At 41.0% G+C, this 12,567-nt stretch overlaps 1 protein-coding gene across 1 annotated transcript in view; it reads right to left on the bottom strand.

The window, feature by feature from the left end:
• The window catches only part of LOC103179026 (CUB and sushi domain-containing protein 1), a 1,038,598-nt gene that overhangs the window by 64,745 nt on the left and 961,286 nt on the right, over positions 1-12,567 (bottom strand). Inside the window, exons 50-54 of the mRNA XM_042332909.1 lie at positions 12,007-12,192; positions 5,594-5,788; positions 4,918-5,091; positions 3,279-3,452; positions 699-872 (exon numbers count right to left, since the gene is read on the bottom strand). Of these exons, the coding sequence (XP_042188843.1) occupies positions 699-872; positions 3,279-3,452; positions 4,918-5,091; positions 5,594-5,788; positions 12,007-12,192 (903 nt within the window). The remainder of the gene's footprint in view (positions 1-698; positions 873-3,278; positions 3,453-4,917; positions 5,092-5,593; positions 5,789-12,006; positions 12,193-12,567) is intronic.

Below are 12,567 nucleotides of genomic sequence, written 5' to 3'. Positions count from 1 at the left end.
GAGAGGTTTGGATGAACCATTTGATTACATCTCCAGAAAACCTATCTTACTGTTCTCCCATCAAAGCATGTTTTTTAAAATGAGCCTAGGGTCATTCATTCAATTACCATCTTGGTAACCTGTTCCAGTCATTAATTACCTGCTTTTTTGAAAAAAAATCTTTTCTGTGTCTGTCCTGAAATTACTCTTTTTAACTCTAAACCTGTGTCCTCGGTTATTCTACATATTGCTGATGTTCAAAAAGCCATTTAGGAAGAAAGGACACAATACAATACAAAAAGGATGCCCTTAGTCTTCACAATGAACTTCTTTAATTTGTCCATCACAAAGACATTTTATTGTTTTCAACTGATTTAAAATTTGTTTCTAGAACTGGATAGTAATTCTAATAAATCATATAAATATTATAAAATATTTAATTTCAAATCACATTTCAGGCAATAATCCCGCAAAAAAATGTGGTCACTCAATCCAAGACTGTTTGTGGGGCACTGTTATGCGCAATTGGCTGCCCCGTTTCGCCCATAAAATACACAGTGAATCCACTGTACAATATTTTTTGTGATGCGCTTTGAGACGTCTCTATAAGGCGCTATATCAAATGAAGGATTATTATTGTTGTTCCACCTCCTAAAACACTAGAGGGAAGGATAGTATATTATAACCGAAAGACAATAGTCCATGACTATTTTGCTTACCTCGACAGGTTGGCAAATGGCTGCTCCACTGACCATTCACCCGGCACTGTGCTCTCAATGCTCCTTGCAGTAAATATCCCTTGTTACAGGTGAAGTTTACAACATCATTTAGATTAAACTGACTGCCATTGGTTCTGCCATAAGTGGGGTTTCCTGGGTGGCCACATGTGATTGCTGAAAGACAAGGATTTGAGATGTACTGAATTATCATTTATGTTTGCTTTTTATATAGCGCCTATAAACATCACAATGTGTCACATAGGTAATTGCCGTGAAGCATATTTATAGTGTTTATTCCCATTTGCCTCCTGTTAGAGCTGCAAGCCAAAGCCAAAGGATATGATGGTCCTAGCTGGACAAGCAGCAGGAAGTTGCCAACAACAACAAATTGCCTTTATATAGTACTTTTCACATTGGGAGGATATCCTGAGGCCCTGGACATTCAAGTGTTTGCACCTGAGTTGGGGGTTGGATTCGAGAGGGGTGGAAGGCAGGTGGGAAGCTGACCAAAGGCGCAGTCAAAGAGGTGGTTCTTGAGATGGACTTGAAGAAGAAGAAGGAAAGGCTGAGGCAAAGGGACTCTAGGATGTAGTTCCAGAGAGTGGGGCCAGATAGACCGAAGGCCCAATGGTTGATGGTGAGGCAGCCAGGACAGGGGATGTGAAGCAGGCCAATGTCTGCTAATCGGAGGGAGTAGTAGGGTTTCCGAAAGTTGCAGAGGTAGGGTGGGGCTAGACAGTGGAAGGCTTTTAAATTGAGATCAAGGATCTTAAACTCGAACCTCCAGGGGATGGGGAGCCAAGCGAGGATGTGGGTAATAGGCTCGCGGAGCCTGGTGTGTGAGTGGACACAACTTATAGAGGTCTGAATGGTCTGCAACTTTGTGGCTTAAGAAGGGAATAGTTGGGAAGGCTGGTGAGTGTTTGCAGACAGTTATCTCAATGGTAAGCAATGTGTTTTTAGCTGGTTGAATTCTAAATGTACCTCCAGCTAGAGAGTACATATTCCATTCGAAACACAGGCAAATTTACATGTGTTGGTGGCATACATGTGTGCAACTCTCAGTCTGATCTTAGTCACAATGCCCCTAATCTCTGGAATTCCTTGCCTCAATTCTTCCATCTTGCCCCCTCTTTCCCACCTACAAATCACATCTGAAGACTTTCCTCTATGACTGTGCCTTCCCTCCCTTTCCGGCTCTGCCTCAAGGCACACCACTGTTAAACGCTCCGAGATGCTACCCACGTGAAGAGTGCTATATAATTGAAAGTTGTTTTTGCTATGCACGGTGATGCTTTTCTACATCCATTGGACATCCAGGTGACCATATGCAGAATGGGCAGACCCTGGGAAAGCAATATCAGCTGAATAGCAACCAAATTAGATAAGGAATAGAACCAGATGTAATTCAGGATATAACTTATAACTATTATTGTTCAGCCCTAATTAATAGGTACGAAATGAGCTTGTAGAATTCGTACACATGAAAATGTATTCTCCGTTGGTGTTTTTTTGGCCAGTTTAGGTGATCTGGTTCCCCATTATGTTTGATATTATTTATTTAATATTATTAAAGATAATCTGCACTCACCGATTGTATTAAAATAAGTTTTTTTTCCTTTGCTTTTTTTAATTCAATGCAGAAAGGGCTGCATTGCCATCAGAGAATAGATTAAAATTGACATGCTGCCCACTGTTTCTGTGCATCCAATTTATTGTGCTTAACAGACTGGGAACAATCCCATGGATCATCAAGCCAGGACAATCACAGGATACTATGAAGGAAACCATCATTAGCTGTCAACCTGCCCCTTGGGCAATCCCGGCTGATCAGACCATTCTGGACATGTACGTTTTAAGAGGTCCATTAAATACATCCACCGTTTTCACCTTGGAGATTTCAGAAGTCAAACAGTGACCGAAGCATGTCTAGACTGATAATCCAATACAGTCCTCGGAAACTCTGCATTGGCAGAGGTGTGGTCCTTCAGATGGGAGGTTAAATGAAGGTCGCATCTGGCTGTTCAGGTGGACATTAAATATCCTGTGGGTTGCTCAAAAAATAGAGAAGGGAGTTTTTCAATGTGTCCTGGCCAACAATTCCCCAGATAAAATTGGAAATTGGTCATTCACTTCATGGCTGTTTATGGTACATTGGTTTGGACAAATTGGCCATTGCATCAATGTACAACAATGAACAATACTGGAAACATTAAAGGTACCATAATAACCCAATCTCACTGTGTAGAATGTACAATGCTATACAATACTATCTACCATAAGACCGTGTATTACTATTTGGCTTAATGTTATGATACCACAAATTTGAGGAGAAATGTTAAATTCAGTGTTGATTTGGAATCCAGTTCTTCTTAAGAACTACATAAAATCTTATGTGAAGGGTGCTATATAAATCCAGTTATTGCTGGATCAGTTAACGTATTGGATTTTCCAGTAATTCTTTCTAATGATAGAAACAGATTTACAGGTTTATACCTTGTTTCAGTATTCCTTCCTTTCTGATCAGTGAGGCACGGACACATAACAAATCAGCGATCAGCACAGCAGTAAAATACTTACGAACACAGACTGGTGGTTGTCCTGACCACTTGTGATCCTGTTGACAAATTCTTACAGAGGAACCAACAAGCCGGAAACCAGGATTGCACTGATAGACAATGGTGTCCCGATAGCTGAAACCATCTCCACTGATGTGCCCATTTACGATTGGATCCGGAGAGCCACAGTGACCAGCTGAAGGGCAGAAATGGCACAGAAATAGAAAACTTACAAGACAATAGGAGTTTACATCCAAAAAGTGTCTTTCAGAACAAGAGATTGTCACAAGTGCTTGACAATACCGACTGGGCACCCAAGCTGGGAGTGGGAGCTGAGAGGGTCACGGAGGGGAGAAATGATCAAAAGCAGTACATCTTGAGATAGACTTTAAACAAGGGGAGGAAGAGAACAAGTTGGAGGTATTCTGGGACGGAGTACCAGAGAGCAAGAACAGAAACCAAGGTCCTGTCTGTCTCTTCAGGTGGATATTATAGATTCCATAGTACTATTTGAAAAGTGGAGTTTCTCCTGAGTTCTGGCCAACAATCCCCCCCACCCCCACAAAAAAATTAATCATTCATTTTGTGGATATTTATTATACATTGCTGTGCGCAAACTGGCTGCTACATTCGTCTAAAAATAAAGTCACTACACTCTACAGTAAAAATACTGTGAACTGCTTTAAGACATTCCAACAAAGTGATAAGACTCTACATCAAATGTAAAGATTATTATAGTTAGAAATAAATTACAGTAAATCCCTGTAATTCCCAATTTTTCAAGAAAAGGGACTTAATGTCACAGCTTGTTACAAAACATGAAGATAAATTAAAAAATCTCTGAGCAATGCCAACCTGTGAGGATCTTTATCATAAGGCAAACATAACATAACATAAAATGGTAAAGCCTTTCAACTATTTATCAATGCTATGTAAGAATAGTTTATAACCTTGGGAGAAATAGCAAAATTTTACTCGCATTTATCTTGTGGAAAGGATCGGTTGCAGTTAATCACAATTGTGCGGTGCAAGTAGACAATGTGTTATTAACCTGACTTAAAACACTTCAGTAACAATAGCGCAAAATATTTGAGGCAGAAAGTTTGTGCCGTGAAGTTGCTAAGCAATGGGAAACATTGGAAAGTATCTTCTATGAAGAGCTTTAAGATGCCTCGAAGACATGATAATGCGCTAGATCAAACCCAAGGATTATTATTATTATTAAAATCTTTCCTTACCTTGCAAATTCTTATGTTCTTATTAATATCTCAGGATAAGATATATAGTTTGGGACACAGCATGCCAGGATGGTGGAAGGCGAACTAAATGGACCTTGATCTTCTTTCGCCTAGCAAATTCTTATGTTCTTTTGTTCTTCTTAAAACATTTCCATCTGTTTGCAATGGTGACTAGCTTTTTCTGAGCGCTACAAACAGCAATATGTTTTCCTAGCCTTCCAGTAATGTTGTGCAATAATCCTCAGTTAAAGTGTCTGAAGATATGGCTCAAAACTGCTGTCTTGATAACTGAGTCAATTAGTTACGGACAATTAACTGATGCTTTTTTTTGTCTGATTTAGTTTAATAACTATATCAATATGTTGAGAAGTTTAAAAGCAGTACAACACATCTCATCTGATGTTAATTGTTTCTGGTACATACCAAGGCATCTGGTTTCCGATCCACTCCACAGCCCATTTGCTTGGCATTCTCGGAAGTGAGATCCCGCCAGTGTGTACCCGGTATTGCAGGTAAAGATTGCCGTCGCCCCATATGTGATCAGTGTGCCGATCTTGTTGCCGTTTGGTGGGGAAGGAAGCTCTCCACACACGATAACTTTGCAAAGAAAACAGAATATTGATTAATATTCGAATGTGCTTAACACCATTCCACTTTGATCAGTTTGGCCCGATAACCACATATAAAAGTATTGTTATTAGAAAATCTGCCAAGTTACAATAACCTGGTGGAACAGGCTTGACGGAATAGGATGAATAGTCTCCTCCTGTTCCTATTCTCCAATACACAACCGATTATTCAGGGATTTGCGTAATTCCTGCTTACGGGTTGTGATTAATGCCAAATGGTTATGGATTTTAACGCCTTAAAAACCTTTTAGTGTTATAAATTAGCAATAACAGCTGTGTGAAAGCTTAATTAAGGCCACACTTCAATTCACACGATGAAGAAAATAACAGTGACTTTGAGAGGATTACTACGATAAACAGCGATTGACGGCTGACCAGTGATAACTAGCTCGGGTTCTGATTTACATATAGTACTCAAAATTATAGCATTCAACCGTGCCAAATAAATAGATTAAAGATCTTGTGTTTACTTTCGCATCTTTCTTTTTCATCTTCCCCGCTCCACACGCCATCCACCTCACACTCTATCACCTTGCGCCCCTTCAAATGGTAACCAGGATTGCAGTTCAGCATCACTTGAGCTCCGTATTCGTTTGTTGACCCATGAACCAGTCGCCTGACCACATTTTCCGAGAGGAAGGTCTCAAGGGTGGGGCAGGTCACAGCTACATGGAAAGAAAGACAGAAAGAAAATACTCAGGTGGCCTTATGTTGAACAGATCTGACACAAGATGCATTTTTATATTTGAACTGAAGGTACCCATTAAATTACACTCTTTCATGTTTGAATTCATTTTGTACTGAGAAGCTGAAGTTCAGGCAGCAATCAGCCAGCATTTGCATTTGAACAAGCTGTGTTAGAACATTCAAGTTTTGATAACCCTCAAAGCGTCTTCACAAGATATACTGTAACATGTAGTGACTGTGTCCCACAAACAGCCATGAAGTGAATGACCAAATATATTGGCCGAAATCTTCTATAATTCTGAGTCTGAATTTCAATACTTAAAGTGATGAGTTTTTTCATTACAAGCAACAGTCAAAAGACATCTGGGCATTTCAGAATGATCTGGGTTACAAGTGCTTTGAAACATGAAAAAACAAACCAGTCAGACAACACAAAAGGGTTTATTATCTTATATAGCCTTATTCATGTTTCTTACATAGGTGAAATGCTCCATTAATTTAGCATTAATTAAAATGCTCCATTGTTGACAGGTCATGAGTCAATGTGTTTATTCTTTAGTTATTCAACATATACAGTCACTACACTTTGCAGTAAAATCCTTTGAAGCGCTTTGAGAAGTCTTGACGACATGAAAGATATGAAAGTAAGAATTATTAATATTATAACTTTTAAAATTGAGTTGAGCTTGTATTCCATAAATTGGCACTAAACTCCAGATCAATTCGCAGATCAATTGATGCCTCAACAGCTTTGTGCCCAACCATTGTGTTAGTCAGGGGATTGAAATCAGGAAACTTATTTTTGGGTCAACTGGGTGTCTGGCTCACCTGAAAACCTATCAATATTCTTTGGGGTATCCAAACTAGATTGAAAGTTCAAATATGTATGCCACCTACACATGGACATTAACCTGTATCTGCAATGGAATTCATACTCTCTCACGGGAGGAATGGACTCTACTTACCTAATTATTTTGCCTGCTAAAACTTCATAAAATTGCCATTATAAACAATGTCAAAAGAACCAGTGGGAGATGAGGAGACATATTTTCACATGCCGAGTTGTTCGGATCTGGAATGCACTGCCTGAAAGGGTGGTGGAAGTAGATTCAATAACAACTTTCAAGAGAGAAGTGGATAGATATTTGGGGAGAACAAACTTGCAAGGCTACAGGGAGAGAGTGGGGTAGCGGGATTCATTTGGATAGCTCTTTCAAAGAGCCGGCACGGGCACAATGGGCCGAATAATCTCCTTCTGTACTGTGTAATCTATGATTGTCTGGCAAGCTACCTATTGCTTAACCAGCTTACCAAGAAGGGCTTTGGCTTGTAGAGTTAACAGCATCAGCAGAGTAAGAAGAATCCCAGCCCCAATTCTGTCCTTCCAAATCCTGCAGATGAGCCAACGTCCTGGAGTAATGGAACCGGACTACCAAGACCAATGATTGACTCAAATTCATATAGGGCACAAGCGTCACCTCAAAGCCAGCTCAGCTAAAAAAAAAAAATCTACCTAGAATTAGGTTTCAAGATATCTTGCCTGAATTGTGTGAGATTGAGCAGAATTGTGGAAAATTTTTAAATTCGGCCTTGATATAGTGCCTTTCATGTCAGGAGTATGTCTCAAAGTGCATTTTGTAGGCAAACAAGGCAGGAAATTTATGCACAGCGACATCCCACAGACACAAATGAAGTACATGCTCAATTTTATCTGGGGAATTGATTGCCAGAGAGAAAATCCCATGTCTTTCCAAATAGTGCCACTGGATCTTTAACGTCCATCTGAAGGGCAGAGAGGACCTTGGTTTTATGACTCATTCAAAGGACAACACCTTAAGACCGGATTTCAGGATTTTCAGAATTATTATATTTTAAGACACAATGGTCTTGTGGGTAAGACTGGATTGAATTTCAAGCTTTTGGTGTTTAGTATATTACATGTCTCAGCTGCTTTCAGCTGCTACACCCCAAACCTCTGGAAATTCCTGCCTCAATCGCTCTGCATTGTCCTCTCCTTTGACCATGCTTACAGTTCACATTCCCTTTGCTTGGCGTCAAAGTAGGTTATCTGAGATGCAAACTTGCCTGAGGGGGCGCTAAATAAATGCAAGTTATTATTGTTTTAAACAAGGATACACACAACTGCACCAAACGTACATATCACAGTTACATGTTGGCAAGTAGGACAAACCCATCAAAACAAAGGGTTGTAAAGCATTGTTTAATTTCATAGTGAGCTTCCATGACAATCAAATTATGAAAGATTTTGACAGGGTAAATAGGGAGAAGTGATTTCCACTAGTAGGGGAGTCAGTGACTAGGGGAAGATAGATATAAAACAGTCACAAAAAGAGTAAAAAGAGAGCTTAAGATAATTTTTTTTCAGTTGAGATGTGGACTGCCCTGCCGAATACTACAACAACAACTTGATTTATATAGCACCTCCACGCCCGTCGGCGTCTCAGAGCGCTTCACAGTAACGGATCCCGGGGCTGAGCCAGTGAGGGGGGGGGGGAAGGTGACCAAAGGCGCGGTCGAAAAGAAAGGTCTTCAGCCGAGACCTGAAAGTGGGAAGAGAGGGGGCAAGGTGAAGGGAATGAGGAAGGGAGTTCCAGAGCCTCGGGGCATAGTGGCTGAAGGCACGACTGCCGATGGGGGAGCAGAGGACTCGGGGGACAAGGAGGAGGCCAGTCCCAGTGGAGCGAAGGCAACAGGCACTTTTGTGAGGAGAGAGGAAGTCAGAGAGATTAGGGGGGTGCAGAGGAGTGGAGGGATTTGAAGACAAGGGTGAGATCCTTGAAGTTGATCCTCTCTGGGCCAGGCAGCCAGTGCAGTCTGGCAAGGACTGGGGTAATCGGGGAGCAGAGTTTGGTGCGGGTAAGGATACAGGGTGGCAGAGTTTTGTATGACCTGGAGAGGATCGGCAAGGAGGGCATTTTAATAGTCCAGCCGAGAGGTGACAAAGGCATGAACCAGGGCTTCAGCGGCTTTTGGCGTAGGTAAGTAAGGCAAGAAAGGCACAATTGATTCTGGATTTCAAGAGGGAACTGGAAGTGTATATGAAAGTTAGAGGCTTGACGAGATATGGGGATAGAGCAGGGTAGTGGGATTGAAAGAACAGCTTGCTCTAAGAGCTGGTGCAGACCTGATCAGCTGAATGCCCTCCTCCTGCATTGTAAATGACCGTGATTCTATAATTCTATCTCCTCCAGCCACAAACAGATTTGAAAGAAAGCTGTTCCACTAAATGCACAGAGGTCAGAAAAGTTAGTGCCTTAATGAATAAATCTGTCAGCTCTTGTCTTCTGAATTATGGATCAGACAGTCGTCACTTAACAGCAATAAATCATGTCAGAGATGATTGGAAGTTAATGCAAATTCAGTAATGTACAGCAGAAACCCGCCTACATTGATTTCATTTCTATCCGGCAGCTTTTGTGTATCGTATTGTGTGACTGTATTCTCTGCAATTTAAGCTAATCTGAAGTACAAAAGTATGATTAAATGTCATTTTATCCAAATGATTCATTCCCTTGCAAAACGTATTAGCCAAATAAAGAACCCAAACGCGGAATCAATCTTGAGCAGTAACTGGAGGCTGTTAGTAAACATGTACTCCTGGGAGATGAATACTGCTGAGATTTAAAAGCTATTGGTCGTTGTGGTGGAGACTGACTGGTGTCACAAAATAATGTGAATCCATCGAAAAAATATTTAGGTATGTGTCAGGTTAAATATATAGGCTTGACTTATTATTATTATTTTTATGAACTATGTGGTATTTTAATAATATGTTCAATGTGATAGTTATGGCCGAGTGACAATACAATACAATTTATATTTATATAGCGCCTTTCCCTTAAGGAGCACGTCTCAACGTGAATCAAACTGCTGGCTGGGCACCCGAGCTGGGGCTGGTAGCTGAAAGGCGGTAGGGAGGGTAAAGATGACCAAAATATGATAATGATCACACAAAGCGCATTATGAAACACCACACATTACAGCTCATAAGCCACGTTCCCTTCTACTCCACACAAACTTGACCAGATCCCTCTGTCTCTTTCTATCCAGGAATGACTCTCACATACGCTGACCAGGTCCGACTCATGACTCTCACATGCTAACCTCTGACCTTTGACATTGAAAAGCACAAGGTTTATTATTAATAATTGCAACATTTGCAGTTTTGTTTAATTTGAGATCAATGCATGCAGAAATTGTGGATTCATGTACCACATCGGGACTTGAAACTCATGCAGTCTAAGATGACATTCCAACATGCAGTGCTGGAGATGTGCTGCATTGTTGCAGATGCCATCCGTCAGATGAGACATTAAACCAAGGCCCCGTCTTCCTGTTCAATTGGGCATTACAGATCCTATGGCATGGTTCAAAAGGAGAAGGGAGTTCCTCGCCATGACCTAGCCAACAAACATAATTGGTCATTCACTTCATTACTGTTTGTGGCACATTGCTGTGCACAATTTGGCTGACATGTTTACCCACAAAATGCAGTCACTCCATTTTCAAGTGTATCCTGTGAAGCGCTTTGGGGTATTCTCCCTACATGAATACCAATTGTAATGATTATTATCATAATACATCAGAGGAATGGTGATTGTTACAGTAATATCTGGTCCAATTAATTATCTATCCACTGAAATAGCGCCAAAGGATTTTCCTTTCATTTGTTTGACTTTCCCACCTGTTGAAACTCCAGTGTGAGAACTTCCCTTCGCTGCTGTGACCCTTTACCTGTATATGACCTGGGGAATCTACAGAAGTATGTACGTCTTATTGCATCTAGATGTACTTATACTATACAGAAGTCCTTTCCATCTCTTCATTTCCAAGTTATAAGAAAATGGCTAAAGACTGGAAAAATGTCATTATCATTTTAGAGCGCACTTACCTAATGTAAATAATACAATCACTCTTAGCTTTGGAATTAAAACCAGATGATAGCCAAGATTAAGATTTTGAATCACGTGATTGGAAGAATTCATATGAGGTTACAATTGCTAGGCCATTCAATTATCACTTGATAACAGGCTGTGCTAATTTACATTTGTAATGCAATTCCTTCTATTTATTTAGTTCAATGCCCTATATTTGTCCTTGACAGGCCGAATAATAATGTGGATTTCATGCTTGAATTCCAAGTGTGTCAGCCTGGCTCAGCGATAGCACATAGTCTTAAAATGACACTCCCACATCCAGCTGGGGGGAGGGGGCTGCATTGTCAGGTGGAGGTTATAGATCCTACGACATGATTCAACAATAGAAGGGAGTTTCTCCCAGGGTCAAGACCAACAATCCCCAAATAAAATTGGTCAATCATTGCATTGCCCCCACCCTCTGGAACTCCATCCCGCAGTCCCTCCGCTCGCCCCCTCCCTTGCCTCCTTCAATACCAATCAGCTTCAAGGCTCTCCTCATCGACCGTGTTTTCAGTCACCCTTCTTCCCCCACTGCTCTCCACCCTCCCCAATCCTGAACCCCAGCTCGGGTCCTAAACACTGATTGTCTAGCGCCTTGGGACGTCTTCCCAATGTGAAAGGCACCATACGAATGTGATGTTGTTTATTATGGGACATTGCTGTGCACAATTGAGCTGCCACATTCGCCTGCTAAATATGCAGTTACTGTACTTCACAGTAAACCCGTTCTCCCGACGTGCAAGGATTATTAGGACTATATTGGTCATTTACTTCTTGGCCGTTTGTGTGACATTGCTGTGAACAAATTGGCTACCAGATTTGCCTACAAAATACACACCTTACAGTATATCCTGTTAAAACTTTGAGACGTTTAAATGACGATGAAGCAAAGCATCAAATATTAGGATTATTATAATGCATTGAACATAGACAAATAATACAATCCAATGCAGATCACCACTTAATATGCAACTGAGGGACAAACAGGACTATTGTTAAAATAGAAAGCTCACCATAGTAGGGGGAAGGGTTTGGTTTTCAGTGAGTCAACTGAGTTTCAGCGAGTTTGTATTTTGCTTTCATTTGAACATAAACACACAAAGCATTTCATTGATTGCCCTGGAGAGAAGCCAAGTTGTTCTCCATTCACAAAAGAACTTGGGCCAGAAATTCTCTTAAATTATTCAGGACAAAAAAAGGTTCTAAACAAAGAGCAATTTTTACACTCGTGTCACACACCAAATGGATGAACTTACGTATACAGCGTGGGGTCTTGCCGTTGTTACTCCATGTGCCGTCTTGCCTGCACACTGCTCGTGATTGCTGACCTGACTCCAGGTTAAAGCCCTGGTTGCACTGGTAGCTGACTCTGCTATCCACGGTGTAGTCTCTGCCAAACACCGAGCCGTTCCCAGGAGACTCTGGAACACCACAACTTAGTGCTGAAACAAAGAGAGCAATTTGATTTCAGTGTGAACCTGGCAAGTGTCTCTATAATAATAATAATCAGCAGTACATTTGATATAACGCCTTTCACATCAAGAGGACGTCCCAAAGTGCTTCACAGGATAATAATAATAATAATAATCCTTGCATTTGATATAGCGCTTTTCACGTCGGGAGGACGTCCCAAAGCGCTTCACAGAACACACTGTAAAGTAAATTGACTGTATATTTCTGGGCGAACGCGGCAGCCAATTGCGCACAGCAATGTCCCACAAACAGTCGTAGATTGAAAATGACCAATTTATTATTGTTTTTGGTTTTGGAGGGATTATTATTAGGCGTGTGGAGTAAGGAAACTTGCCCAAGGTTTC

This window comes from Callorhinchus milii, unplaced genomic scaffold, assembly GCF_018977255.1.
Source record: "Callorhinchus milii isolate IMCB2004 unplaced genomic scaffold, IMCB_Cmil_1.0 Scaffold3, whole genome shotgun sequence".
NCBI classification, from domain to species: domain Eukaryota; kingdom Metazoa; phylum Chordata; class Chondrichthyes; order Chimaeriformes; family Callorhinchidae; genus Callorhinchus; species Callorhinchus milii.
Note: the sequence above shows the minus strand (reverse complement) of the source record. Positions and strands in the feature narration are given on the sequence as shown.